Genomic DNA, 27,465 nt, shown 5'->3' on the forward strand with positions numbered 1-27,465 from the left:
CCGCCAACCCCCTTGTATCGCTAGTTGCAGTTAGTAGACCAGAAATCCATCAATCTTACCATCGGAAGATACATTTCGTCTACAATTCCTGTCTCGACTGTTTAACAAACGTGTATGGCGCGTTTGTATGGTCTCGATTAGGTACGACATGCAGGTCAACAGGTGAAGCCATTTGGCAATCCGACTAGTCGGACGATGCGGCTCGTGGTGGACACCGACGCCGGCGTGGACGACGCCGTGGCCATCCTCATGGCGCTGCACGCCTTCCCTGGCGACCAGGTGGTGGGCATCACCACGGTCTTCGGCAACGTGGACGTGCACCAGGCCAACCACAACGTGGTCCAGTGCGTCGCGGAAGCAAATGGTGGAAGGGAACGATGATACATACACTCGACCTCTAACGCTTGGGGTTGTTCTCTTTCGCAGCATCCTCCAGGCCGCCGGACGCGCCAACACCCCCGTGTACAGCGGGGCGTCCAAGGCCATCATTGGCAGCGTCTCGGACGAGAAGTGGGAGGTGCGTCGGCCAGTCTGTCGAGTCAGGTTTACTGTCCAAGCGATCGGCTGATGTTCAAACGTTCTTGCTGTTACTGCTGCAGGGCCACGGACCGGACGGACTCGGAGGCCAGTCGGGCAAGGTGGAGGCCTCGTTGACCTCCGCGCGACGCAACGAAGCTGTGCACGCGCTCATCGACCTGGCGCACAAGTACAGCGGGGAGCTGGTGATCGCGGCGGTGGGACCCCTCACCAACATCGCACTGGCCATTATGCTGGATCCGGACTTCATGTCGAACGTGAAGCAGCTCGTGGTCATGGGCGGTCTGTCGCGCGGCCAGGGCAACCACACGCCTCACGCCGAGTTTAACGTGAGCTGCGACCCCGAGGCCACGGACATCGTCTACCAGCACTGCAGCGCCAAGAAGCTCTACGTCGTGCCATTCGAGACGTGCGTGGACAACTCTCTCCCGTGGGAAACCTTCGACCACATTTTCCACGAGGAGGTGAACGCTCACGGCGACTACATCAAGAAGATCTGGAAGTTCACGCGGTCGTTCTGCAAGCACGAAGGGTTCTTACCGTGCGACGCCTACGCTATCGCAATCCTCCTGCACCCGGAGTACATCAAGACTGCGCCTGCGTTGAAGGGCCGCATTCACTTGGCTCCCGACGAGAAGCGCGGTGCCTGCGTTTGGGACTACGACTCCCCTCCCGACAAAGCCAACGTGACGCTCGTGACCGAGATTGACACGCGCGTTTTCGTGGCCTTGCTTCACCACCTTGCAGCCTAACGAGGCCTTGAACTTGTGCTGTACTCACAAAACTGCGTCTAGAACATGTATTCGTTGGTAGAAGTGTGGTGCAATATAGTACTGCTGTCAGCTTTTCTGCTTAAGTTTGCACTGCGTCCGGGGTAGTAAGAGGCTTCTCAAAGATAGCGTGCACCCACACCCGGAAGCGCACGACATTCTGCTGTCTGTTGGCGTACTGGCGTCGGATGTACTCGTTCTCGACCAGGACGAGGCCGGCCTCTGTGAAAATTTCCTCCACCTCCTCGATCGTGAAGTAGTACGCGCGCGTGTTGTCCTGGCGGACGTAGAAGTTTTCCTGCAGTTTGCACCCGGGGCGAAAACGAAGCTGCGCCTGGTCGTATCGGCCATAGTCACGAAAGAACAGCTTGCCTCCGGGCTTGATCGCCGCCACCACCTTCTTCACTGCCTCTTTCATCTTGTCCGGGTGCAGAGCCGACAGGCAAAACAACAAGAGCGCGAAATCCACGCCACCGTTGGCGAACGCAGCGTCGGGCAGTGCATCATTCGTGATGTCGCACACCGAGGCCGCCACACGAGCTTCGTCGTACAGCGGTTGTTTCTGCAACGTGAAGCCGCAACACGGGAATCAGTATTAGATGCGCAGAATGGCTACACATCAACCAATATGTCTGCAGCCATACCTTGAGCAGGTCGATAGCTGAGTCGGCAAAGTCGATGGCCACGATGTTCAGTGCCGGGTTGACCTCGAGCAGCGGCAGCGCAGCGTTGCCCACGCCGCTGCCGACCTCCAGCAGCGTCCTCGTCTCGCCGCCCTCCGGCACGACGCCGAGGTCCTTGAACACCAGGTGCAGGTAGTGTCTGCAGCACAAGACGCAGCGGCACAGTCAACCACGGACACGCGTTACAGCGCATTGGCGCGGAGCAAACATCTCCAGGCCAGTGAACAGTACTATAGTACCTGTCCTTGTAGAAGTTGGTGGAGTTGCGCTTGTAGAACTTGTCCCAGCTCTTGGCCGCCTCCTTCTCGTACTTATCTGCTCGTTACGCACAGCAGCGCCGTCAGTACGAGGCCAAATACCAGTACGCAGTCAGTTGCGCCGCACGCACTCTGCCAGAACTCGGGGATCGTCGAGTTGTCCTGGCTCAGGTGCTCGCGCGCGAGGCGCTCGCGCTCCTCCGTCCACTCGTCGTCGCACACCACCTGCGCGGGGTCCTCCAGCACGAGCTTGCTCACGCCTGCGCGCTCCACGAGCTCCTCCAGCTTCTTGTTGGTCGGATTCTTGTTGCCGCTCATCGCACTGATGGCCCTGGTCCAAGTAATGGCTTGATGCCAGTCAATTGGACCGAGTCCCATTTCCGCCAATCAGAGGCCCCGATCCGCCGCCGATCTTGGAGAGTCGCAATCGCTCGGGAGCTCCATGGACGTCATCACGTGCCGCGGCGGCAAGGTCTGCAGCCCGTTCGTGGCCCGCGACGAGGCCGACGGGGACGCTATCTACTACGTGTCGGCCGAGACGGGCGAGGTCTTCCACTTCCAGCCGCCGGACGCGCACACAGCCGTGGTTTTCTCCGGCGGCGAGCCGTTCGGGGCCCAGTTCGACCGCCGGGGGCGCCTGCATGTAGCCGACTGCGCGCACGCGGCCATCCTTCGGGTGGACGACGCCGCGCAGCCCGGCGTGATGGTCAAGGCGTACGAGGACCGGGCGTTCCGAGGCCCCAACGGCATCGCGTTCGCCCCGGACGGCACGCTCTTCTTCACGGACAGCGGGCCGCTGGGTGAGACGACGCTCGAGAAGCCGCGGGGCAGCGTCTTCTGCATCGCGTCCAGCCCCAGTGGCGGCCAAGTGCTGCGTCCTCTCGTGATGGAGTGCCTCGCGCACCCGTGGGGGATCACCGTCTCGCTCGAGACTGGCGCGCTCTTCGTGGCCGAGACCATGCAGAACCGAGTGCTCAGACTACAACAGCGACCCAACAACGCCTACCACGCAAGCGTCTTTTATCAGTTCTCAGGCGGGATGGGGCCGTCCGGCGTGGCCTGCGCTGCGGACGGCACTCTGTATGTGGGGCACTACGACTTTTCAGGTATGGATGGGCGCGCGAGATCGTACCAACGAGAAGGTGAGCTAATGTTCAATTTGCGCTTTCGTGTAGTAGGCAGCACCAGCAACGGGAAGATCTCGATTATCAGTGCAGACGGCGTGTTGAAGCGAATTATGGAGATCCCAGGGACGGAGATCACTGGAGTCTGTCTAAGGTGTGTCGCGATTGAAAGCTAGCTTGTTTTTGCATTCAGTCTCTCATTGCTTTGTCGTATGCCATGATTGAAGTGCCGATGAGAGCTATTTAATAGCCACGGAAGCATCCACCAACTCGATTCATCGGCTCCCAATTAGGTGATCATATCATGACGAGCTGACTTCACTGTGCTTGTCTCCCGAAGAGGCTTCACCCGTAAACAACTCCTTTAGAAGACATTGGGCCGCTTGAGGAGTGTACTTCAGATACCTGGACGCGTGCTTCCTTGAGAACTGGATGACCGAGTATCTATTTTATCATGGCATATATATACCCAAAGGCAATAAACATCACGTAAAGCTGCCAGAGCTTGACCAAGAGGATTACGTACTTTTCGTAGAAAGCCTTGTACGTTGGAATGATAGTGTCGACCGCCGTTCGAATGAGGTGTTGACGAATGGGAACTTCAGCGACCACGTACGCTCTCTGGGTTTTGTGTAGTTCCTCCAACTGATCGTTAAACTTCTGCAGAAGGGGACAGACCCAAGTACATTCAGCATGCAACTCATCATGATTCTTTCGTCATAGCCTTACCGAGAACTTCTCTTTCAGCAGTCTTCCACTTTCCAGGGTCAATATGTTGCCACCCTTCGCGTACTGCAGCGTCTCAGTTGGGTCGTTCAGATTTTCCTTGAAAGATATGTAGCTGAGATGAATAAAGGCGCCGAGAGCATCGTTTCGCATCGCCTCCACGCGGGGTTTGATGGTGCCGTGAATTTGCTTTTCCAAGTCGGCGTCATCCGGTTGCATGCAGTGAGGCAGCGAGTTGGTAACGTAGCCAAAGTTGTTCACGAGGAAGAGCTGCTTCAGATTTTCCTTTCCTTTCAATTGATCCGCTTTTGCTCTGAGCGCTTCGATAAGCTGGACGATGACCGTGTCAACGAATGAAACGGGAGTTACATCCGAGTCCCTCGCTAGCAAAACCTTCAGTGGTTTAGCTTGGTCGCATACCTTTCGAAGAAAGTTCAGGGTCTAGAGCCCGCACATTTGAAAATGTCAGAATGCGTATAACATGACAGCACTATGCAGCTACAAACGCACGTACATGACTGGAAATCGGGTGCACATTGCCGTCTCTGGTAACCGTTCGATCTCCCGAAGCCTCAACCAATCCAGGTTGAAATGTAAAGAGTTTTTGCTTCGCAGTCGCTGCAAGATCGCTGACAATTCCGTTCACAGCTTTAGACAACACCCAGGGATCTTCCAGCCCTTTTCCTTCGCGATCACGTAGTAGCAGCGGCGGTAGGACTGCCGCCTCTAGCGCTTCCATTTGCGCTAGTAACAAATCGTGAACTAGCAGTAGCTTGACAGCATCAAGTTGCTTCGGCGAGCGTAGAGACAAGTCGATGTCCTTCTTCCAAGACTCCAATACCTGGTGTGCCGAGTACCGGAATGCCCCGTTGGCCAGCTCTTCATTGGAGAAAATGAGCCCAGCCAAGACCTTCTCCGCTTCAATCGTGACTTCGATATCTTTCAGACACTTTGACAATGAGGTGACTGGAGTGGTCAAGTCGAATCCCATGGAGCTGCCGGAGGGATCCTCGCCTAAAAACATCCTGATGACATCAAAGCGCTGGTTGCCGTACTCCCGGAGTAACTCCGGCCGGTCGACTCCAGATATCACCAAGTAGTCCAGAAGCTGCGCAGCTCTGGAAACGTCATGCTTGCTGGGTTCGACCCACTTCAAGCCCCCGTCGTCAACCCGCTCCCCTCTGGAGAGCACGCTCACGACGCTGACGAAGTCGGCCATGCACTTGCGTCGCACTTGGACGAGCAGCTCCCTGGCTTGGTCCAGCGCCTTCACCGAGCCTTCGTAGGAGCGGTGGCCCTCCAGGAAGGTGATGGCAACCAGCAGCTTCTGCAGAGCCTTCACGTACTCGTCCTGGTCGAACTTGGAGCCGTTCAGCAGCACCGGCGCAAGCTTCAGCAGAACAACGACGCAGTTAAAACTCTCTCTAATTCCTAGCAACTGACACGTGACTGAAGCGCCTGCACCTCGTGAGCCGCCACGAAGTTCTCATTGATCTGCCGAAGCTCCTGCACGCTGAGGTCGATGTTCTTTTGCGTGCCCCGCAGCTGCTCCGTGAGCTTGTAGACCGGCAGCATCTCCCTCTCCACGCCCAGGAGCCCCTTCTGGAAGCCCAGCAGCGACTGCTCCACCTGCCGCATTTGCAGCTGAACACGCACCGCATCAGACTCATTCTACACACGCGACGTCGGCCGCCCGTTGCGCACCTGGTTCTCCAGCACCGCCTCGCGGATGCGCGCCACGCCGTCGCCGTACGCCCCGTAGACCTCCATCGCTACAAGTTAGCGGCGATCTTGAAGTTGTCCGCGGCTTTTTTACGCCTCCTTTTTATATAAAACGGCGCGTATTATTTAAACCCGCGAATTAAAAGCGACGTCACCACGTTGAGACTCGGCACCACAGTCGTCACACTTGCTGGACACTTGGGGCGAGATGAAGGTGCTGCGCATGCTCGCGGGCATGCTGGCGGTGGCCGCGCTCATGTGCTCGGGCAACCTGTGCATCAGCGCGTCCAAGCGGGACGGCAAGATCCCGTACAGCAGCACGACCGTCACGCTGCTCATCGAGGTGCTCAAGCTGGCGCTCATGCTGACGGCGATCGCCGCGAGTGGGACGCCGGCGCCCGCGCGGTTCGTGCCCATCGAGGCCTTCTACTACGCGGTGCCCTCCTTCCTCTACACCATCGACAACAACCTGAACTACGTCATCCTGCGCTACATGGACGCCGCCACGCTCTCCGTGCTCTGGAACCTCAAAATCGTCATCACGGCCGTGCTCTTCCGCTTCGTGCTCAAGCACCCGCTCTCGGAGCTGCGCAAGATCGCCATCGTGCTGCTGGTGGTGGGCGTGCTCACGAGTCAGTCCAACCACTTGCGGCAGATGGAGGAGTCCATTGCCAGCAAGAGCAGCAGCAGCGGCAGCGGCGAGACGGAGATGTCGGAGGAAGAAGCTGCTGCGGAAAAGAGCGCGCAGGACTTGATCGTCGGCGTGTTGCTGGTGCTCGTGGCCGTGACGATATCGTCTTGCGCCAGCGTGTTCACTGAGTGGACATTCAAGCGGAAGTCGAGCTGCCCGTTCCTGTGGCAGAACGTCCAGATGTATGTCTTCGGCATTATCTTCAATGCTGCCGGGGTTCTGCTGGTCGAGGGCGAAACGATCTCCTCCGAGGGGTTCTTCCACGGCTACAACGGGTGGACATTGGCCGTGGTGGCGGTGAACAGCATCGGCGGCATCGGCATGGGTTTCATCTTGAAGTACCTAGACAACATCGCCTGCGTCTACTCGCACTCCATGGCCATGATGCTGACGATGCTCTTTTCGATTATCTTCTTCTCCTTCTCGCCGTCGCTAGAGTTCGGTTGCGGTCTCACGGTGCTCATCATCTCCATGTACATTTACCACCACCCGCTGGCGCACATCGACGCGACCCCACCAACTGACGCAGCCAAGTCGCGCCGCTCTTCGGGTTCGTGCTCCGAAAAGCACGGCTCGACCAGCGGAGTCACTGAGCGCAGTGGGAAGAGGCGTGTGGCCAAGCTCAAGCAGCTAGAAAACGACGACGACGACGATGACACCGACACGGCGTCGACCACCTCCAGCAACGGCGGGTCGTTGTCGTCGATGGCGCCGAGGCCTATACGTGGACTCCAGCTGAAGAAGTCCCAGTACTCGATGCTGCCGGTCGAGTCGGAGGACTTGGAGAGCGCTCGCTCCAACACGATCGAGTCGTCACTCAACAACAGCCACAGCCAGACGCACAAGTGAGCTGGTTGCGCTTGTCGTCTCGGCAGGAACCCGCTGCTGGTATTCCTTATACAGTATAAATAAATCGATGTCACCATTAGTAGGCTGTAAAACAACACTGCAACACCGGGCAGTTGAAGGTGTTGTAGCCATGTCCGTTGGGTTCACCTTCGTGCTACATGAATCCGAGGGCTAGGGTAGGGAGAAGTAGGGATCATCACTCCTGCGGCATTCAATTTTTCAGTGTAACGCGAGGCATCCGTCGCAGGAAGAGCTAGGAAGGAGGAAGTGTTCGCTCGCTCGCTCTCCGTCTCGGCCCCCTCCCCGTGCCCCGAGCGTCCTCCCCCCCCCCCTCCTCGTCCCCCCACCCTCCCGGCAGGATGATCTCGCGCCTGCGTTTGGGCGGCTCCGGGGGCACTAACAACAACAATGGCGGCACCAGCGCCAGCATCTTCGGCGCCGCCGCGTCGGCCATGAGCAGCATCAGCGGCGGCGGCAGCCTCCTCCCGGGCAACAGCAGCGTGGAGAGTGCGGCGGCCACGGCAGCCGCCAACCACGCGGCCAGCTCCAACTCCGCGGGCGCCGCCGGAGCTGCAGGTACTTCCTCCTCGTCTAGTCCAGAAGATCTGCCCCCGGGATGGCGACTGGTTAGCAGCCGGAACTCCGGGCGGGACTACTACCTGCACATCGCCTCGGGCCAAACCCAGTGGGACCGCCCCACGGAGGCGGACACCAAGCGTAGGGGCTTGCATGTGTGAACACACAAGTCTCGACCCCGTCGCCCGGCAGGGGTTATTGTGTGTGTATGTGTGTCTTGACTGCTCCGCGTTCTCACTGCTGCTTTTGTCGTCGCTGACTCTGCAGGTCTGGACACGCCCAACAACGCAAAGGCGGCGGGCGGAGGCTTCTTCGGCGTCTCGCGCATGGTGGCACTCGTCAACCAGGCCAACCGGAGTCTGCAGACGTCGCTGCAGAACACCACGGGCGCCCCCGCGGGCAAGTCCGGCACACAGTCGAGAGGATCGGGGTCGCAGGACGTCGACCGAGACGGCCAAGTGGTCGCGGAGATCTTCGAGAACGAGCGCCTCGAGGGCAAGCTGCAGCCCATGGACCCGAAACAGTTCAGCGACCGCCACGCGGCTCCCGGTGCAGGACAGGACGAAAAACCCGAGGGCGACCTCCCTGCTGGCTATGAATGGGTGACAGACTGGGAGATTGATCAGAACTACACAGCGGTGGATCGTGATGGTTGGACGTATGCAGCAGATTTTGTGGAGATTGTGCGCCTGCTCGGCGATGACCTCAGTCACGCGTCACGTCACCCCACAGACGCAGTGCGTCGTCGTCGATGGATTCGATACCGTCAACTTGTGGACGAGAATGTGCCCCAGTCTCCCACGGACTCGGTCGGGGGAAACAAGTCGTTAGCTTCCTCGGCGACCTCGAATAACTGGGCCGATTCGTCAAACGGTCAAGGAAACGATTTTGTTCTCGATGACAATGACGACCCATTCATGCGCACAGCCCAGAAAACCCAGACAGGCTTCCGGGTGAACGTGAACTTTGCCCACCGCGGAAAGAAAGACAACACCAAGGACTACCAAAGCATTAGTCTGACGGATGTCATGTGGTTAGTGAATGCGCACGACGTGACCAATGCACCTACAGACGAACTTATGCGAGAAAAGACGGCTAATCTCGAGGAACAGATTAAAGAGGCTACACTCCGATCGAAAACCCTGGAGAAGGATCTCCGTGCACAGCACGACAAGCAGACACGGGAACTCACGTTGCAACAGAAGAAGTTCGATGCCCTCGTTGCACAGTACAGAAAGATTCAAGCCGAAAACGAAACACTCCAGGCCAGCGTCTCAGAACATCGTGTCACAGTAGAAGCTTTGCGCAAGGAGGCGGTACGTTCCCTGAGCATTGCTATTTGCTTGGCCAGAGGGTTGTGGAATGTCTCTGATGTCAAATGCTGTTATCGTGTGTTGTTTTGTTCCTTGACAGACTGAAAAAGATATGTTGGCGGTACGCAATGCATAACAAAACCGGAAACATGAAGAGGGTGTTGACTGTGTGCGTGCTGTTGTTGTGGTGTGTAGAATGAAGAACAACGAGCGCTTAATGCAGAAACAGCAGCGCAGAATCAGGCGCTTGAAGAAAAGGCAAAAGCTCTCGCCACTGCACGCATGCGTTACAAGCGCGATAACAAGCAACTCGCCGCGGCAGTGGAAGATGCGAAGAAGCGACTCGAGCAACACAAGGCCCAAGCGAACATGGACTCGCAAGATCCCGTTGCGAGGGACCTCAAGAACGAGATGGACCGTGTGCGGCAGCTGCACGCGAAGCTGGAGGCGGTGCGTCAGCACCGTCTCGTTGTCGAGGAGGAGAGCAAGGCACTATTTAACCAAGTGGTAGAAAAGAAGGCTGACCTGAAGTTCAAGTCCAAGCAAAAGGTAAGTGTAGGATAGGGATGCCATCGTGCTTCTTGGAATCATTCTGACGCACGGTATGCTTATGCGGTAACCATAGATGGAAACGGCACTGAGCGATGTGGACGCGAAGATTAAGAAGCTGAAGGAAGAGCAAGCTTCAGTGTCTAAGAGTCTGGCGCAAAAACCGGAGGGCGACGCTCTACGCAAGATTAATGCCCGAAGGAACGACATCAGAAGCGAACTTGGCGCATTGAAAGAGAGACGGACCATGCTGCTCGCCGAAAAGCGGAAGCAGGAAGGTGTGGAGCTTTAGAGGCTTTTGCAAGGAGCTCCTCGTGTACGATGATGCGAAGACCCCGCCTATGATCGTTGCTGGCGGAGCTTGGCGACGATTGGCTGTCAATCTGACACGTACTTGTTGAACAAAGTGTGATTTTCTCTGATATTTTCTTCTTCCCCTACAAGCTTCGCAGGGCCTCCACAAAAATGCGAGTGACGAGCTTCATCGACCACAAGGCACCCTAAGTTGCTACTGGCTCCTTAGTGAAGTACGAAGTTCCTATTGTATACCTATCAACCACCAAACACTGGAGCAACCAGCAACGTGCAAATGGTTCTTTCTTGAATTGCAGACTTCATCACGATCTTTATCTCTCCACTCGAGAGATTGCCATTGAAGAGCACAGGGTCTCGATGGCATCGTCCAGCATATCATCAAGCACAAAAGCAACGTTGGAGCCGAAGCAACTCACGTTGAGTACCTGCGTGTCCGTGGTGCAGCCCGACATCGCAGCCACCACACCAGTCTCATCGAAGCCGTATGCGCGTCCGCTTAGCTTGATCGCGCGCCATCGGTCAGGGGATACGATCAGCGAGTCCTCCTCGAACGACGGCAAACAGCGCTCGTCCATAATCAAGCTAATTTCCTCAGCCGTCTCGCAGCAGCACCAAAAGGACATATCACCAGTGTCTCCCAGCGGTTCCCCTTCGCTCTCGGTTGATGTTGCCCCAGTTGATAGTAGCACGAGTTGAGTTAGCCCATAGGCACTGGCTCGAAGGGCATCCTTTTGTAGTCTGACGAGCACAAGCGACTCCGGATACACTGCATGAAGTTTTTCAGCATTTACTTCACCAGACAGCGATACGAAAAACACAATCCACGAACCTGTCAGGTACTGTCCATCGCCAACACGGGAAGGTAGGTCTTCGCTTGCTTCGGCAGCATCGGTCGGTGACGACGGCTCGCGGTCGGACAGCGCGTTCTCAGCTTCTTTAGCCTGCGGACATATTACACGCGTATTAGCACATTGAGTAGCTGCAGACTTCAATTACATGCAACAGAACGCGCACCTCCTTCAAACCATGCAACCCACGCGACAACTTTGACTGAAGGCACGAAATGGCAGCTTCCAGATCCATTTCTTGGACGAAAATGACGTCCGTGTCGTAGGTACTCATGTTGAGGATACTAATGTGGTCATCGGCGAGTAGCTTGGACAAGAAGCTCACAACGCCCGGGAACTCGGCCACCATAGGCCCCAAGTGGATCTGCACAACACCACACAGCAAACACAATAAGTACACTGCGCCCGTCTGCGCTTTCGCTGCTAGTCCTCTCATTTTTTCCAGTCGCGGCTCCCACCTGAATGGCCCGCCACGACTGCGGCGCAACGGTGATCAACTCTCCCATGCCCTACAAGCATCAACCAGTACAGTTTCCCATCAGAACCGCCAAATCAACTTCTCATGATCGCCACGAGAAGCAACGCACCGCGCGCTTGAACATGTCGACGCCCGCCGGATCCATGAACAGCGTGGCGCCCTCGCGGTCCGACACGATGGAGAAGATCTCGGTCTGCATGGAGCGACACACGTGGCTCTGCGTGCGCACGCAGCCGCCCTCGTTCTCGTCGAAGCTGCAGCCGCTGTACAGCAGCAGGCTGGCAACAGGTCACACGCCACAACAGCCATACGTCAGTCGCTAGACCAACGGAGTCGGTCTGCGTTGCCGTCGTGTGTCTCCAGTCGGACGCGCACATTCAGAAGCTATTAGGATAGGACAGCAGCTCACGCACTTGAGCAGCGGCCAGCTGCCGTGGCGGATGTGCTCGGCCGGCACGAACACGACGCTCACGAGGCCTGTAACACGCAGCACCAACGGCAGTTAGACGCTCAGCGGTTGGCTCCGCGGGGCGGTTGGGCCACGCACCTGGCAGCAGCGTGGCGTGGAAGTTGGAGGTAGTGACGATATCCATCGCGGCGTTGGGTGGCTCCCGAGGATTGGCGCACGGCCTCGGCGAAGCAGCGGCTCGGCGGTTAAAATGCGGGTGTGACCATCATAGCCGTGTTGCGGGACACGGCGGAGTCGCCACAAGAACTTACTGGTATAATGTACCACGCACAGTGGTACACCCGCGTGCGCCACGTAACGTGTGTGGCCCACTTTTTGAAAGTGGGGTGTCGCACACGAGTGTACCAGCGGTGTACCCTCCAGGGGCCCTCTGCGTTTTACCGAGCCCACTCCCCACTCCTTGTTGCTGGCATCGCGCGGCAGTAGGAACAGCGAGCTCCCTCTCCTCCCGGCCAACGGCGGCGGGCGACCAGCAGGCCGCGCCCCGCGGACGCCTCTCTCTCTTTTCTGCCTCTGCGCCGGAGTCGCGCGCTCCCCAGCGACCGACGCCCGGCAGCTGCGCGCCAGCTCTCCGCGCCGCGCCATCAGTGAGCGACCTGAGCGTGCTCGGGCGCCCCCGCTCCCCCGCCAGCCAGCCAGCCAGCCAGGACCCCCTCGCCCCCCGCCGCTCGCCGATCCCGGAGCCGCAGGGAGCGCGCGCCGGCCGCTCTGGAGACCAGCAGCCCACCCGAAATAGCCGCTCGGAGGCCGTTAATTAGCTAGGAAGAAGGTGCGTCCCCGGTGCTTTAAGGCCTGGCGTGGATGCGCGCTGACTGGCTGCCTGGGCCTGTGTCCGGCCTCGCTCCGCCCGCCCCGCGTGTGTGTCTCTGTGTGTGTGCAGATGGCCAAGCGGAAGTTCGTGTCGTCCAAGAAGAACGCGCCCAGCCGCGCCATCTCCAGCAAGGAGGCGGCGCTGCACGGCCGAGCGGCCGGCGGAGACGGCGCCGAGTCCGACTCGGGCGACTCCGCGGCCTCGTCGGACGTGGGCTCGTCCACGCCGCTGTCGTCCGAGGACGAGCAGGAGGACGACGACCTCAGCGCCAGTCAAGATGCCGCCCCGCAGCCAATGGCCGTGGAGGTCATGCCCGCCAGCGTGGGGCGCGGCAAGCAGCTGCGATTCCCCACGGCCATCTCGCGCGGCAAAGTCCTGCCCACGGAAGGTGGCGCTGCGTCCGATGCCGACGACTCGGACGACGAGAGTTTGCTGTCGGTTGGAGACACTGACGATGACGATGAAGACCGCGGAGCATCTGCCATGGAGGTCGAGGAAGAGCCTGCAGTTGCTACGCCGCCAGTGCACATCGAGGCCTCGCCAGCGACCCAGGACCACAAAACCAGTAGCAAGGATGCTCCGTGCTATCCGATAAAAGCCGTTCGCGCGCGAAAACGGCATCGTCCGGACTCGGAGTACTACAAGCAAATGTCCACGTACGTACGAGACTGCTTACTCAGCGTACGGCATGCAGGCAATAACGATACGCCTGTGGACGCCTTTAAAGAAGAATCATCCCCGCGACATGAGGAGTTCCGACGGAGACTTGCCGCGGGAGATGTTGAGCGCGTCACCTGGAAGGAGCCTCCTTCTGTCGAGTCAAGCGAAACACGGGAAGATCAGCCTGCTGAAGATGAGCCCGTCAAAACAAGCAAGTCAAGCAAGTCCAGTAAATCCAGCAAGCCCAGCAAACACAGTAAGTCTAGCAAGTCCAGCAGGTCCGGCAAAAGCAGCAAAAGCAGCAAAAGCAAGACGCTCTCGTCGAGCTCCAAGGATGCCGACCACACCAAGTCTGCCTCTTCCTCTAATGGGACTGCTGATAATCTTACTCCGCCGACACAACCCCCAGCTCCTGTCGCTCCGAGTGCGCCGGCAATGTGTGAAATGTGCAAAAAGAAATTAAGCGGCGAAACACCGAAGGAGGAGGAACCGGAAAAACCTGTGAAAAAGGAGAAACATGTGAAGGCCGAGGACGTGAAGCAACTACCAGAAGAGGTTAAGAAGGAACCTTCGCAAGCTACAACTTCACTACAGATACCTGCTGGCTTTTTCACGATCACATTTACACCTGGAAGTGATGTAGAAAAGTTGCGTCTTGAGTCTGCGAAACTGATGGACGAGGCACGAAAGCTTAAGCACGAGGGAAACCGGCGCGGTGCAAGCGAACGCGGCAAGGAAGGACAACTCACACAGGGCAAATATTACCTACGTTCAGGTGCCAAGTTTTACGAGTACGCGCTGAAGCTTCAGGAAATTAAAGTGGCGTACCAGGAGAAGAACGATGCCCGGCATGCGCATTCGTTTGGCGATAATTGCATTACAACGCTCTCGCAGACATCTTCGCTAATCGAGAGCACGATCCACGCATTCCAAACTGCAGGCAGCATGCGGCTGGCTGCACTAGGATGCAAGATGGCGTCTGTAGTACACCTGACTGTGTACCGGCTTCAACACCGCAAGCTGCAGTCGTTTTATTCGGAACTATTTACCCCTGGCCGCTCGCCTGAGTCACGCGAAAACGGGTTAACCCCGCCGATCGACCCGAATAGCAACCTGAACAGCAACAGCAGCAAAGATGCCGCCATGCGCAAGGTTTTGCTGAAGGAGATGGAGCATACGCTGCGCGGCTTTGAAATGTGGCGGCGTTACGAGACCTACAGTGTGAACGTGCTGCCGCGCGTGACAAATCCTGTGATCTTAGATCCGAAGTTGTTCTTCGACGACCTTGAAGAGGAACTGGGCCAGTCCTAGCTGCAGGCGAGCATGATTCAAAGTTGAGGACGAGACAAGGACGAAGTACCATTTTTTCAGCAATACTCGCGTAGTAGCATAGTAGCAGCAACCCAGGATGCAACCATGATAGCCATTTTGCAGCATGATGACCTTCACACAACACGGAGAAATAGCAAACCAAGCAACAGTGTACGCCACTCAGCAAATTAATGCCAACCATGTTGCCACATGCAAAAAAAAAACACCAACAGTGAACACCACGGCTAATGAGTTACGTTTCTTTCGTGAACTCACTCTTGGATACGACGACATTGTCACCCTTGAGCTCGTAGAGGAAGGCAACGACCTTGGGTCCCTGTAACGCCATCAGCATAAAACTTGGGATCACCTCGCTGGCGGAACTACTGAAGGCGCCCGTGATGGATCCAGGGTTCACGAACCACTTGCCATTCTCCGTCCGAATATGGGACCTGCGGCGGACAGAAGCATCAGTGCCTAATCGGTAGTTGCCAGTAAAAAAGAGCACCATGATACTCACACGTGCGTGTGGCCAGTGACTAGAATGTCCACGTTCATCTGCAGAAACCACAAAGCGCTTCAGTGACGTGGCTACCTGCAACATAATGCGGTGATAGAGACTGGCTGCACCTTTCGCTGCAGAGCTGCGAGACTGTGTTGGTCGCCCCACGGGACGACCTGGTGGCCGTGACAGAGGCCGATCCGGAATTGGCCGATGGTGATGACCTTCGTCTCGGGGTACGCTCCCTCCTGCGACGGACCGATAGTCAGCAAACGTCAAGTTTGTTGGCAGCAGATTCAGCCCCCTAGGCCCGAGTGCAAGGCGCACCTGGTCGCAGTCTCCCGCCACGACGTGGAGGTTGGGCGCCAAGTTGCGCAGCTCGTCGAACTGCTCCTTCGTCACCAGGTTGCCCGTGCACAGGACGTGCTGCATCTTGTTCGGCACCTGCTCCACACGGACAAATGCAGCGGCGTCAGCGCCAACTACGCGTAAAGAGGCTGGCAGCCATTGCAATGCGCTGCAGTGACTGACTAATACGAAGGCAGCCGCACCAGCATCTTCTGGAACTTGTCGGGGATCTCCGAGGCGCGGTTCGGGATGTGGTGGTCCCCCACCACGAGCACCAGCTACAGCAGCACCGCCACCAAATCGACCAAGTGTATGTAGTTAGTAACTATGGCGCCACATGCACGCACAGTCGCCAAGCGCGCCGACCTCGCCGAAGCCCGACGCCATCTTCTTCGATGTTGAGCTTCAAAGTCGATGGATCCGCTCGCTCCGCTTAGGTGCGAGTCACGACGGTACGATGTACCACGACGTACTCGGCGCTGATTGGACGGCTCTGACCCGTAATAATCTGTGCAACATTCGAGCCTCTATCCTCGCAACTCGAATCATTTATTTCGGTCAGACACCAAACGTCACCGGAGTAGCCAGCGAGCAGTAACGTCGGCGGTAACGGCATATCTCGTTCACCTGGGCACGCACTGATCGTCCTTCCCTCCCCCCGAGCCCCCACCAGCAGCAGCAGCAGCCATGGCGGGCGTCTCGCTCAAGCACGTGAGCTTCGTGATGCTGGTGCTGCAGAACACGGCGCTGTCCATCGTGTCCAAGTACTCGCGCGCCACGGCAGGCCCCAAGTACCGGCCCAGCTCCGTGGTGCTGCTCGTGGAGCTGCTCAAGTTCCTGCTGTGCTACGTGATGCTGCTGCACACCAAGCGCGGCAACGTCAAGGCGTCGCTGCGCACGCTGCAGATCGAGGTGTTCGCCGACCGCAAGGGACTCACGAAGATGGCCGTGCTCGCCTTCCTCTACGCGCTGCAGAACATGTTCGCGCTCGTGGCCTACGACTACGTGGATGTGGCCACGTACCAGATCGTGTACCAGCTCAAGATCATCACCACCGCCATGTTCATGCTCGTGCTGCTGCACCGCCGCTTCAGCGTCGTGCAGTGGTGCGCCATGCTGGCGCTCATGGCCGGCGTCGCCATCTGCTCCTACTCGCGGCTGCCCGCCAGCGACACGCACGTGGACGAAGCGGCGGCCAGCAAGCGGTTCATCGGCATCTGCGTCATGGTCGGCCTCGCGATCAACTCGGGACTGGCAGCCGCGTACTTCGAGCGCGTCATGAAGTCCCACAAGGCCGTCGCCACGCAGCAGACGCTCGACCCGCTCTGGACGCGCAACCTGCAGCTCTCCGCCATCTCCGTGGGCGTCACCTTCGTCGACTTGATCCGCAACTTCAGCGAAGTGTGGACAAACGGCTTTTTCTACGGCTTCCACCCGTCCGTGTTCGCGGTGATCTTCCTGCAGGCCGTGGGCGGCCTCACCATTGCGGCGGTCGTACGCTACTCGGACAACATCGTCAAGAACTTCGGCACGTCCTTCTCGCTCATCTTGTCGTGCATCATCTCCAACTATATGTTCGGCCAGACGGCGACGTTCTCCTTCTACTTCGGCGTGTTCCTCGTGGTCGGATCGGTCTTCGTCTACGGCGACAGCCGCTTCGCCATTAAGCCCGTCGCGAAAAAGGAGCGGCGATCCACGACCGAGGGCCTGGCACACGAAATCGCCATCGACACGAAAAGCTCGCAGGTGATGCACTCCGGCGGCCGGCACTTCGTTGCGCGATCCGTGCAAACATTTAACGTATTATGCGTTTAGAGTTAGAGGGGCTTTCTTCAACATTGCTACCTGCCTACCATACTTGTAAGCCTTGCCGAGGCAACAATTACATAGCAAGACACAATGACAAGTAACGAGTTTCTTGGGGTTTTACCCGTGGTGAGCAGCGTGATGTGCGCCGTCCTTCGGGATCATCGCCCGCGCCTTCGCGAGACGCTCCGCCAACAGGTTGTTAGGCTGTTTGGAGGCTCCGTTTGGTCCGAAGATGTTCCCACTTATAACACGTGCACAGCGGCTACAGAACTCAATGACAGCGTTTGCCACCTCATGCGGACAATCTTCCTGGATCGCGTGCCCTGACGAGTACATGAGTCTCATTTCGAACTTACCCATCATCTGACCACGCATTAGCTCCGTGTCCAGGCGGTCAGAGCCTGGCGTTAGTAAGTGGAGTAGCAGACACGTTGTTAGCAGCCACTTTCACAAGGCATAGACGACAAACATGTCGATGCTTTACCTGCCAGCACTAACACCTTGGCTTCCTTTAGCGACAAGAACTGTTTGGAGAGACCAATGAACCAGTCTACAGCGAGCACGACAGTCAGATCACCGCTCACTATCAATACAATAAAGAAATGCTGCGCACCATGCCAGTACTTGGCACTGCTCGCCAAGTCCGTCTTCCACACCAGCGAGCCGTCCTCCATCTTCGTCAACTGAGACGGGATCGACACTTCAACAGCCTCCGGGTTGTGGACAGTGCCGCTGTGCAGGGCCCAGTGGATGGCGTCCTTGTAGGAGCGGAAGCGTGTCGGGCGCTTGTCGAGGATAGCGCCCATGTGCTTCAGCGAGGCCAAGGCCGTGCCCTCCACCACGTCGATAACCATGACGCCCACCAGAGACGGCACCTTGCCGGTAGCAGCGACGCGAACTGCGAGCGCGCCGCCCAAACTGGCGTCAAATGATAATAGCAAAGTGTCAGCTCGAATCTCGCGCTGCGACCCGACGCAACGAGCCACAGTCCTGTCACCTGTGGCCAACGATGATCGTCTGCGGGTTCTCCGGCTCCGGAGCGTCCTCCGTCTTCGGAGCGGTGGGCGGGATCACGTGGTCCAGCACGTGCAGCGTGTCCTGCACCAGCGTCTCGATGGACAGGTCGTCGTCCTGCGTCGTGTGCGTCTGGCCGTGGCCGCGCAGGTCGAAGGCGTGCACCGTGCACGTCTCCTTGAGCATCGCCTGGAACGACAAGCAGCGTCAGCCTCACACCCAGTACGAGAGGCACAGTATAGACGCACGGCACCCACCGTGACGAGGCACCAGGTCATGGACGTGTAGCCTCCGCCGTGCAGCAGCACGACGTGCGGGCCCTGCGAGCCTGCGCGATACACGCGGAACGTCTGCGGACAGCAGGCGGCGTCAGTCCATACAGACACAAACACACTCACACTCAGTCACGGTCCGAGCGCCGACGCACGTCTGCATTGGGCAGCACCAGGTCCTCCTTGGCGTCGAAGTACTTGGCCCACACGCCCTCGTAGTCGTCGCCTGCGTCCGCCATGTCGCTCGGAGGAATGGCTTCGATTCCTGCGTAGTGGCATGCTCCATGCCTTTCAAGAGGCTCGCGGCTCAGCTCGCCTGCGATTGGCCAGCCGGCGTCGCACGCACCATGGGGAAAGTCTCCGGCGCTGGTCATCGAGGCCAATGCGCCGCTGATACATGTGCGCCACCTGGCGGCGAGCGGGAGCGAGGGAGAGGCCCACTGCCTGTGCTTGAAGGTCTCGGCGCGCGACGATGCCGACTCGCCGTCTTTGCGCCCTGCAGCGCTGCCACAACCCCTTCTCCACCCGAATGGCTGCGCTGGCGGACCAAGAGAGCTCCGGCCCACGGCTCATCGAGCTCTCGGCGGACGCGCGCGACCTGGCGTCGGTCGTGAGCGACCAGTACGGCACCTTCGAGGTGTCCATGATCGACGTGGACGCGGACTTCGACGACGCGGCGGGCGGCGGCCGCAAGCCGGGGCTCAGCCTGTGCGAGCGCGCGTGCTTCCTGTGCTCGGAGGAGTGCCTGTTCCTGTGGCTGCTGCTGTCCGCGCCCTTCCAGGTCGCCACCTACAAGACGCTGCTGTTCCACGCCGCCAACTTCCTCCTATCGCTGGCCACGAGCCTCGGTGTCGCCGCGCTGTACGCGGCCAAGCTGCCCCTGTCCGTCGCCGCCCCCTGCGCCGCCAGCTTCCGCCGCGCAGAGACGCGGGCGCTGCGCCACCTGCTGCAATGGGACTGCGCGCTGTTCAACTTCGTGGCGCCGCGCGGCGAGCGCGTCATGGTCTACGGCCCGTCCGTCCACATGCAGCAGCAGCAGGAGGGGCTCTACGGCATGTACGCGCAGCTCTACTTCGGCGGGCTCAAGCTGCTGTGCACGGGCGTGCCCGGCGCGATCGCCGCCATCATGTTCGTCTGGTCGCTCCAGAACGTCGTCACGCTGGCGCTGCAGCTCGGCCGCGGCCCGGCGTCCCCAGAAGCGAGCAGCATCAACGGCCACTCGCTGAGCCCGCGCCACGAGCTGGACGTGATGACGCTCGTGGCCGTCGTGGCCATCTACGCCTGCGTGCTGCTGCTGCACGTGTTCGCCTTCATCTCGCGGCAGTTCAGCATCTTCTTCTGCTCGCAGTATCTGCTCTACGCTGGCGGCGCGTGAAGCTGCTCGACGACGGTCTCCTCGGCGGTAGGCTTAGATGTTCTTGACCCCAAACAGGACACGAACAAGAATGCACAAGGAGCTCTGAGCTGCCACATGCAACGCGGGCTCCACGGCACCTCCACCAGGACCTGCTCGTGGTGGGCCAGGTGCACATGGCATGACAAGACGCTGCACAGGAGAACACCCGCGAAGGCGCGTGAACCGCCGCTCGGGTCAAAGTACAGGTAGAAAACCCCATCTCCACAGTCGATTCCATGCGTTTAGTGAGCTTGAAAAGTTTACATGCACACTACGTCAAGCATCTCAGTCTTGCATGAACATCCAATCCGTCACTTACGCGCATTTGGCATCACCGACACGAGCACCTCGTCCTCAGCCGTGTCGCCACAAACCCAGTAAACAGACTAATCCCATCCAACAGACTCAACGGTCCCCCCTTTCCAAACGGCCCAGTCTCCCATCGCGGCCTGGTGGTTGGGAGCCGCAAGATCGACATGGCGACGCTCATCGGCGAGCGCACGCTGCACCACTGGGCGGACAGCGGGCGCCCCGACGTGTGCGTGCCGTTCCCCGGCCCCTCTGCTGCTGCCGGCCCCGCGTAGACTGACGCTCTGCGCCTCTTGTTGTTGTCCCGCAGACTGGCGCTCCTGACGCGCGCCTTGGGCGAGTTCTCGGGCCACGAGGCGGACTCCGGTGCGTGCCCTGGCGCTGCTACATGGCGTGGTGGCCGCTGATACTGATCGCTGTGCTGCAGACCTGCCGCGCCTGCTGTACGAGCTCGTGTGGATCGTGCTGCACGCCAAGCTGACCAAGCAGGAGGTGCTGGGGCTGCTGAAGGACGCGGAGCTGGTACGCGCGGCTGCTGTGCGCTTGTTGCTGCTTGTTCTGGGCTGACGGAGCCGTTCTGACGCTGTTGCGACCCGCAGACCAAGCACGCGAAGGCCTGCGACCTGCTGACGGACCTGCTGTGGGTCGTCGGCCACGAGGTGGAGGCCAGCGAGCGCGGCCACGAGCGCCACACGTCCCGCGAGTGGCGCAGCCTCTGCGCGCTCGTCAAGGCCGTGGCGGACGAGAAGCTGCTGGCGCTCGCGCACCTCAAGGGCGCGCTCGAGTTCGACCTGCTGCACGCCGCCGAGCTGGTGCCGGACCCGCAGCTGCTGAACAAGAAGATGGTGCGCATCAACACCAAGACGCTCTACACGCAGACCAAGTACAACCTGCTGCGCGAGGAGACGGAGGGCTTCTCCAAGGTGCTGTGTCTGCTGCACACGGGCGTGACCAAGGGCCAGATGCAGGCCACGAGCACCGACCTGATGGCGCTCATCGGCTTCTTCGACCTCGACGCCAACCGAGTGCTGGATCTGGTGCTGGACGCCTACGAGATGCACCCGAGGAACGACTGCTTTGCCCAACTCCTCGAGATCTTCAAGCGCGAGAGTTTGCCGCACATCATGGGCTTCAAGTTCCAGTTCTACAAGCGCGACCCGCCGGCTGTCGAAGGTGTTACGACGCCGCGCTCTCTGTATCGCCTTGCTGCGACGCTGCTGAACAAGGGTCTTATCAAATTGGATGCGCTCCTGCCGCACTTGGCGCCGTCCCGGGAAGACATTGTGAAAGTTGCTGCGGAACATGAAAAGGAGTTGATCAAGAAGGCGGGTTCCTTTGGCCAAATTAGCCTCGCTGCCAAAACGGACAGTGACAAGGCAGAAGGCGAGAGCGAAGCTGCAGCGGAAGAAAAGCGCAAGAAGGATGCAGAGCACAACCAGGTTTACGGCTTGATTATTGGACTTCTCGAAATCGGCGCTCGGGAGCGCGCGTTCGAAATGATCTCATGGTTCCAGAAGCGAGGTGTCAATCCTCTTACTTTCACACCACTAACGACGGAGCTTTGTGCTGTGGTGAACGTGATGATTGAGGGAGTATTCGCGCCACTTTCGTCGCGCAGTCTGCAGCTCATTAATGCCAAAAGCGATGCCACTTTGACAGCAATTGGATCTTCGAAGAAAGCGACACCCCAAGCGAGTACGAGCAACCATTATATTCGTCGCGTTGCTACCCTAGAAGATTGCGTGTCCGAGGTATTCCCGATTGTAGAGATGATTGGGCCGCAGCTCTACCACGACCAATTTCTGTTTGTAAAATTGTTGCGGATCGTCGGCAAGCTAGTTGAAGAGCACACCAAGAAGTCTACCGCTCCTGCCGACAAGGACGAGAAGGAAGCTGCGCTTGTAGGCAAGGTGAAGGCACTGTTGATGAATACGTTCCTCCCCGCAATGTCGCTGCAGGAGTGCAATCCAAGCACGGCATTCTTGGTGTGGGACTTGGTCAAGGGCTTGCCGTGTGACGAGCGCTACCGAATGTATCTGCACTGGCTTGCAGCTTATGACAAGTACCCGGAGTTACGTCTAAAGGAGGCCCAGGTTGTTCAGGGCACTCGTGGTATCATGCGGCGACTTACAGCAGACCGAGCAAAACTATCGGCTCGGAGCCTGACCCACGTGGCGCACTCGAATCCTCTGATTGTGTTCCGCACGATGCTGCGTCAGATTCAGTCTTACGATAACTTGATCCAGCCCGTGGTGGAGTCATTCAAGTTTGTTACGCCGTTGGGGATGGATGTGTTGTCTTTTGTCCTCGTCAGTGAACTGTCAAGATCACAGAAGTCAATGAAGTCGGATGGCACCCACGTCTCGCTCTGGTTGACGTCACTCGCGAACTTTTCCGGTAGCTTTTATCGCAAGTATCCAAACGTGGAACTGGCAGGTCTTCTCCAGTACCTCATCCAACGCCTTCAGAGCTGGGCGTCCGTGGATCTGATTGTTCTGAGCGAGCTCTTAACCAAAATGGGGTCGTGTCTGAGTCTGGAAGATATTTCGGTGAGTCAGTTAGAAGCTCAGGCGGGCGGCCCTCACCTTTGGTACGAGCCGACCGACCCGAAATTCCAGAACCGGCGTGCTATCCCAAGACTGCGCGATGCTTTGATCAAGCGGGATTTGGCCTTGCCTCTGTGTATTCTGATTTGCCAAATGCGTAGCCGCATCGAGTACCATGAAGACAGAGAGCTGCCGCATTTGAAGCTTCTCGGGCGTGTATACGATACCTGTCAACTCACTCTTACTCAGCTTCTACAGTTTCTTGGAGGTGTGGTAGATCCATTGGTGTACCGGAAGATGCTCCCCTCGATTACGACACTAGTACGCGAGTACAATGTGCCGGCAGAGCTGGCTATGGCCCTCTGTCGTCCGGCAATGCGTAGTGATGATCCAGTGTTGCAAACCGCCCCGCGAGGTGTTCACGCCACTGGCGGTACGAACACGGCTAGCAGTGGAGTATCGTCGAATGGATCCGCGGCGAACGGTACGTCCACCGGAGAAAAGAGTTGGTATATGTACAACTCAGATTTCCTCACGGACGTTCAGGATGCATTGCGTGCCGGTAATGGACCCAATGACAAACCTGAAGATCCGTTTGTTGGCTTAACGCCGGAGCTGTATGCGACGTTCTGGGGTCTAAAGCTATATGACATTCACATCCCGTTCCAGCAATATGAATCCGAGATTCTACGCCTGCGCAACTCTGTCACTTCGGGTGCGAACGCCTCGCTGAGCGCAAGTGAGCGGAAGAAGCTGAAAGAGAAAACTACACAGATGATCGATATGTTGACCACGGAACAGAAGGACCAGGTGGCCCATCGGAAACGAGTGTACGAGCGGTTGGAAGAGATGAAGGACAAGTTTTTCAAATTGGAGCCGAAGGATCACCAGACGGCGATCGACGAGCTGCTGCAGAAGTGTGTCATCCCACGCTCACTGATATCACCTGAGGATGCTTTGTTCGCTGCTAAGTTTATGGAGCGTTTGCACACGTTTTCCACTCCTCAACTTAGCACTCTGCAGTACATCCACAAGGTGAATATGAAGGTGTCAGCTGTGGTGCTGTGCGCTACGGAGCGAGAGGCGAGCAATTTTGGTATTTTCATGAAAGAAACTCTGGGGCTTACTTTGCGCTGGTACCAGAACGGTGCGACGTACGATGACGAAGCTATCCACGGCAAGATCGGCATGAGCCTGGACCTGAAAGACGACAAGAAGTGCCTAGCACACCGACAATTCAAGTCAGCATATGCTAACTGGCACAAGCAATTGGAGCGTGTGTACACAACGGCACTCTCGAGTGGCGAGTACATGCGAATCCGCAATACGCTGGTGGTGCTCACAAAGCTCATCGATGTGTTCCCTGCGGGTCGTGCAACTGCTGCGGTGATTTTAGGCATTGTGGAAAAGCTTACCGATGAGGACCGAGAAGACATCAAGATTATGGCCAAGCGATATTTTGCTCTTCTGACGAAGCGGAAGGCATCTCTAATCGATGACAGGCTATTGCGCACGCGCAACGCTCCGGCAAAGTCACCGACTGGTGCATCATCCAGTAATGAGAAGAAGAACACAACGGATGCTGCCGACGAAGATAACAAGAGTCGGAATGACGACAAGAGCCTTGACGCTAAGCGTGAGAGTTCGAGTAAGCCAGTGCTGAGCCGCGTGGAAAGCCAAGAACTAGAGAGCGGCGAGATTGTGATGGCGAAAAGCAATAGTAACAGCGGCGCTATACCTTCGCGGGCGAAGCAATTAGACTCGGAGCGCGGTCGTGGCGACCGTGACCGTAATAGTCGCGGAGGACGTGGTAGTTCAGCGGACCCTAATCACGACCGCCGGAATCGTGGAGAGCGTGAGGAGCTTGAGGAGCGCCGAGACAGTTCTGCCGATGCTCCTCGTGAGCGTCGTTTGGGTGAAGAGCGACGTGGTCGCCGGGAGCCCCGGGATCGTGACGCGTCTCCTTCGGCCACTAAAGCAACTGGGCGGGGCAATTTGGCAAACGATCGAGCGAATGAGGCACGTGAACGTAGCGGATCGGCGTCTCGGAAGCACGAGCGGTCGCCAGCACCGCGTCGCAGTCGCTCCGGAGATCGCGCTGATGATCGTGGCAACAATAGCGATAGCCGTCGCTCATCTCGTGAGCGCGAAAGGGGACGTGAACGGGGCCAAGCTAACCGAGGTGGACGAGGTGAGGGCGATCGTAGAGGGCGTGGCGATCGTGATACAAGCACACACCATAGCAGCCGTAGTCGCAGCCATGATCGCCATGAACGCAACCAGAGAAACCGTGGGTTGGTGCACGGGCGCGAAGATGGCGATTTGGATAATGCGTCCAGGAAACCAGAGACCTCCAAGCCCAGCCCAGCACGGAACGAGGAGGTTGTAAAGCCGACTTCGACACCAAAGCCGGATCGCGAGTCTGAGCCCGCGAAGCCAAACAGAGCGATGAAGTCGGAGCACGAGACGGTGAAGACCGAGTCTCCTGTCCCTGAAGTCGGACGTAAGAGGGCCCGATCGGCAGAACAATCGGAAGCTGCGCTGCGCCGCCAGCTCACCGCTGAGAAGGAAGCCAAGGCGAAGGAGAAGGAACAGCAGCAGTCTGGAGAACGGCCGAGGCCGGTGGCACGTGATCGCATGCGGCCCCCTCTTCCGTCGCCAGTCACGGCATCCCCGGCGGGGAAGGCTTCGCCTACTGGTGCTGGAACCCCGACTGGTGGCGCACGGAAGATTGTATCGCTGGTGTCTTCATCTCGCAAGCGTGAGCGCGAGCCAGCGACTGAGAGTGATCCGCCCACCAACAACGCACCAGAAGGCAAGCGACGTCGAGATGGTGGCGGCGGCGGTGGTAACGGCGGTAATGGTAATGGGAACGGCAGCGGAGGTGAGCCCAAGCGTGGTGGACACGATGACAAGCGCAAGCGCAAGAACAGAGGCGGCGGCGATGGCAACAACGGTAATAACGGCAACCAACAGCAGCAGCAACAGCAGCAGCAGCAGCGTGACCAAATGTAAGTGACTCGTGTGCTATCGTGCTGCTGCTACGAGAGCTAATGTGTTTCTGGTTGATGTTGTTCAGGCGTGGACGTCAAGACCGCGGTGGCCGCAATGGCAACAGCGATCGACGCGGGGGCCACGACGAACGTGGCGGCAATGGAGGCAACGGCGGCGGACGCCGACGCGATCGCAACGACAACCGCGGAGGTCGCCGGTAGACTTGGCGCTGTAGATACCGACCAACTGGCGAAGCCCCACGAGGATCCGCAGCGACAGAGGTGGCAGAGCGAAGACGTATTTCATCATGGCAGTAGGCAATGAGACTGACTAGATAACCCAACAACAAGGAGAACTCCCAGGCGTACACAGGCAGCCAGGCAAACCAGCGCTTCACCTCGAGCGGCTCTCACGACCGTCTCGTGCACCGACCGCCCCACAAATCCAACCGCCCCGAGACCTTCAGCTTGAGCTTGAGCTAGTCTCATGGCGCTGCGACGCCTCGCGCTCGTGTTCCCTGGGCAGGGCAGCCAGCGCGTGGGCATGGGCAAGGACCTGCTGGAGACCTGGCCGCGCGTCGTGGGCGACGTGCTGGACGAGGCCAGCGAAGCCACCAAGCTCCGTCTGCGCCGCCTCATGACGGAGGGCCCGGCCGACGAGCTCACGCGCACGCACGTGGCTCAGCCGGCGCTGCTGTCCATGTCGGTGGCGGTTCTGCGCGTCCTGCAGCACGAGACGGAGCTGCCGCCCGTGCACTTTGCGCTGGGCCATTCGCTGGGCGAGTACTCGGCGCTGGTGGCGGCCGATTCCATCGCCTTCGCCGATGCTGCGCGCCTCGTGCATCTCCGCGGCTTGGCCATGCAGCGAGCGGTGGCGCCTGGAGTCGGGGCCATGGCCGCTCTGATGCCCGTGCGTCCGGAGGATGCCGAGGCGCTGTGCCAAGAGGCCGCAGCGAGCACAGGGAAGGTCTGCCAGGTGGCCAACTACAACTCCAGCAAGCAGACGGTGATCAGCGGCGACGCCGAGGCCGTGGACGCTGCCATCAGCCAGGCCAAGGCCACCAAGAAGGCTCGGCGTGCAGTGCTGCTGGATGTGAGCGCCCCGTTCCACTGCACACTCATGGAGCCGGCGAAACGAGAGCTGCACGAGCACCTGCAGCAGCTACTGGGAGATAACAAGCTGCACGCGCCCAAGGTTCCGGTGGTGTGGAACGTCGAGGCGGAGGCGACGGCCAAGACGCTCGAGCAGATCGCGCAGGTGCTGGAGCAGCAGGTGGTGCACGCTGTGCGCTGGAGCGACAGCGTCGACTACTGCGTCGCCAAGGGCGTGGGCCACTTCCTGGAACTGGGCGTGGGCGGTGTGCTCGGTGGCCTCATCCGGCAGCAAACCGGCAAGAGCGACGTGCTGGCCACGAGCTGCGGCACGACGGACGAGATCAAGGCGTTCCTGAAAGAGCAGCAGTAAGCCCCACGTGCGGCTGGCTGGGCGTCAAGAATCATAGAGGTCGATCGTCGTCGCTGTCATCATCAACAGAGAGCTGCTCATTTGTTTGTCTTTCTCTCTGTCTTACTCCAGTCGCGATAGTT

The 27,465-nt window shown here is 58.6% G+C and overlaps 14 protein-coding genes across 15 annotated transcripts; 9 read left to right on the forward strand and 5 right to left on the reverse strand.

The window, feature by feature from the left end:
- Positions 1 to 195: 195 nt before the first annotated feature.
- On the forward strand, positions 196 to 1,289 carry IUM83_09867 (inosine-uridine preferring nucleoside hydrolase-like; the record flags this gene model as incomplete). Its single annotated transcript, XM_067934340.1, has 3 exons — positions 196 to 344; positions 427 to 517; positions 600 to 1,289. 3 exons carry the CDS (start codon positions 196 to 198, stop codon positions 1,287 to 1,289), a joined length of 930 nt encoding a protein of 309 aa, XP_067799322.1.
- Positions 1,290 to 1,389: 100 nt separating this feature from the next.
- On the reverse strand, positions 1,390 to 2,565 carry IUM83_09868 (putative methyltransferase domain-containing protein; the record flags this gene model as incomplete). Its single annotated transcript, XM_067934341.1, has 4 exons — positions 1,390 to 1,869; positions 1,952 to 2,129; positions 2,230 to 2,305; positions 2,379 to 2,565. 4 exons carry the CDS (start codon positions 2,563 to 2,565, stop codon positions 1,390 to 1,392), a joined length of 921 nt encoding a protein of 306 aa, XP_067799372.1.
- A 124-nt stretch (positions 2,566 to 2,689) lies between these two features.
- IUM83_09869 (putative alkaloid synthase/Surface mucin Hemomucin) lies at positions 2,690 to 3,668 on the forward strand (the record flags this gene model as incomplete). The annotated part of the gene is made up of 3 exons (XM_067934342.1): positions 2,690 to 3,353; positions 3,426 to 3,525; positions 3,599 to 3,668. The coding sequence occupies 3 exons, from the start codon at positions 2,690 to 2,692 to the stop codon at positions 3,666 to 3,668; spliced, it is 834 nt and encodes a 277-aa protein (XP_067799371.1).
- Positions 3,669 to 3,673: 5 nt separating this feature from the next.
- IUM83_09870 (Exocyst complex component 7) lies at positions 3,674 to 5,867 on the reverse strand (the record flags this gene model as incomplete). The annotated part of the gene is made up of 7 exons (XM_067934343.1): positions 3,674 to 3,815; positions 3,898 to 4,031; positions 4,101 to 4,427; positions 4,518 to 4,538; positions 4,612 to 5,487; positions 5,562 to 5,741; positions 5,802 to 5,867. The coding sequence occupies 7 exons, from the start codon at positions 5,865 to 5,867 to the stop codon at positions 3,674 to 3,676; spliced, it is 1,746 nt and encodes a 581-aa protein (XP_067799266.1).
- A 160-nt stretch (positions 5,868 to 6,027) lies between these two features.
- On the forward strand, positions 6,028 to 7,359 carry IUM83_09871 (CMP-sialic acid transporter 4; the record flags this gene model as incomplete). The annotated part of the gene is made up of 1 exon (XM_067934344.1): positions 6,028 to 7,359. One exon carries the CDS (start codon positions 6,028 to 6,030, stop codon positions 7,357 to 7,359), a length of 1,332 nt encoding a protein of 443 aa, XP_067799453.1.
- A 359-nt stretch (positions 7,360 to 7,718) lies between these two features.
- On the forward strand, positions 7,719 to 10,089 carry IUM83_09872 (uncharacterized protein; the record flags this gene model as incomplete). 2 transcript variants are annotated; one of them, XM_067934346.1, is made up of 5 exons in its annotated part: positions 7,719 to 7,935; positions 8,203 to 9,251; positions 9,349 to 9,369; positions 9,444 to 9,797; positions 9,874 to 10,089. In XM_067934346.1, 5 exons carry the CDS (start codon positions 7,719 to 7,721, stop codon positions 10,087 to 10,089), a joined length of 1,857 nt encoding a protein of 618 aa, XP_067799278.1. The 2 variants fall into 2 exon arrangements, with proteins under 2 accessions (XP_067799278.1, XP_067799279.1); XM_067934345.1 differs by having other exon boundaries at positions 8,203 to 8,618.
- Positions 10,090 to 10,423: 334 nt separating this feature from the next.
- IUM83_09873 (GATS protein 3) lies at positions 10,424 to 12,031 on the reverse strand (the record flags this gene model as incomplete). Its single annotated transcript, XM_067934347.1, has 7 exons — positions 10,424 to 10,878; positions 10,942 to 11,053; positions 11,127 to 11,324; positions 11,419 to 11,469; positions 11,548 to 11,716; positions 11,852 to 11,915; positions 11,986 to 12,031. The coding sequence occupies 7 exons, from the start codon at positions 12,029 to 12,031 to the stop codon at positions 10,424 to 10,426; spliced, it is 1,095 nt and encodes a 364-aa protein (XP_067799267.1).
- Positions 12,032 to 12,463: 432 nt separating this feature from the next.
- On the forward strand, positions 12,464 to 14,689 carry IUM83_09874 (High-affinity nitrate transporter 2.2; the record flags this gene model as incomplete). Its single annotated transcript, XM_067934348.1, has 3 exons — positions 12,464 to 12,494; positions 12,666 to 12,676; positions 12,788 to 14,689. The coding sequence occupies 3 exons, from the start codon at positions 12,464 to 12,466 to the stop codon at positions 14,687 to 14,689; spliced, it is 1,944 nt and encodes a 647-aa protein (XP_067799264.1).
- A 253-nt stretch (positions 14,690 to 14,942) lies between these two features.
- On the reverse strand, positions 14,943 to 15,926 carry IUM83_09875 (Vacuolar protein sorting-associated protein 29; the record flags this gene model as incomplete). The annotated part of the gene is made up of 5 exons (XM_067934349.1): positions 14,943 to 15,141; positions 15,210 to 15,247; positions 15,510 to 15,635; positions 15,743 to 15,817; positions 15,906 to 15,926. 5 exons carry the CDS (start codon positions 15,924 to 15,926, stop codon positions 14,943 to 14,945), a joined length of 459 nt encoding a protein of 152 aa, XP_067799265.1.
- A 300-nt stretch (positions 15,927 to 16,226) lies between these two features.
- IUM83_09876 (UDP-N-acetylglucosamine transporter) lies at positions 16,227 to 17,354 on the forward strand (the record flags this gene model as incomplete). Its single annotated transcript, XM_067934350.1, has 1 exon — positions 16,227 to 17,354. One exon carries the CDS (start codon positions 16,227 to 16,229, stop codon positions 17,352 to 17,354), a length of 1,128 nt encoding a protein of 375 aa, XP_067799451.1.
- Positions 17,355 to 17,590: 236 nt separating this feature from the next.
- On the reverse strand, positions 17,591 to 18,873 carry IUM83_09877 (Protein phosphatase methylesterase; the record flags this gene model as incomplete). Its single annotated transcript, XM_067934351.1, has 7 exons — positions 17,591 to 17,610; positions 17,705 to 17,749; positions 17,833 to 17,898; positions 17,962 to 18,266; positions 18,346 to 18,551; positions 18,620 to 18,712; positions 18,790 to 18,873. The coding sequence occupies 7 exons, from the start codon at positions 18,871 to 18,873 to the stop codon at positions 17,591 to 17,593; spliced, it is 819 nt and encodes a 272-aa protein (XP_067799452.1).
- Positions 18,874 to 19,163: 290 nt separating this feature from the next.
- IUM83_09878 (putative transmembrane protein) lies at positions 19,164 to 19,860 on the forward strand (the record flags this gene model as incomplete). The annotated part of the gene is made up of 2 exons (XM_067934352.1): positions 19,164 to 19,766; positions 19,831 to 19,860. The coding sequence occupies 2 exons, from the start codon at positions 19,164 to 19,166 to the stop codon at positions 19,858 to 19,860; spliced, it is 633 nt and encodes a 210-aa protein (XP_067799277.1).
- A 646-nt stretch (positions 19,861 to 20,506) lies between these two features.
- Positions 20,507 to 26,100, forward strand: IUM83_09879 (THO complex subunit 2; the record flags this gene model as incomplete). Its single annotated transcript, XM_067934353.1, has 7 exons — positions 20,507 to 20,568; positions 20,650 to 20,705; positions 20,767 to 20,861; positions 20,939 to 24,605; positions 24,682 to 25,076; positions 25,169 to 25,896; positions 25,965 to 26,100. The coding sequence occupies 7 exons, from the start codon at positions 20,507 to 20,509 to the stop codon at positions 26,098 to 26,100; spliced, it is 5,139 nt and encodes a 1,712-aa protein (XP_067799263.1).
- A 265-nt stretch (positions 26,101 to 26,365) lies between these two features.
- Positions 26,366 to 27,343, forward strand: IUM83_09880 (malonyl CoA-acyl carrier protein transacylase; the record flags this gene model as incomplete). Its single annotated transcript, XM_067934354.1, has 1 exon — positions 26,366 to 27,343. The coding sequence occupies one exon, from the start codon at positions 26,366 to 26,368 to the stop codon at positions 27,341 to 27,343; it is 978 nt and encodes a 325-aa protein (XP_067799313.1).
- Positions 27,344 to 27,465: the final 122 nt, after the last annotated feature.

This window comes from Phytophthora cinnamomi, assembly GCF_018691715.1.
Source record: "Phytophthora cinnamomi strain GKB4 chromosome Unknown Contig5, whole genome shotgun sequence".
Classification (NCBI taxonomy): Eukaryota; Oomycota; class Peronosporomycetes; order Peronosporales; family Peronosporaceae; genus Phytophthora; species Phytophthora cinnamomi.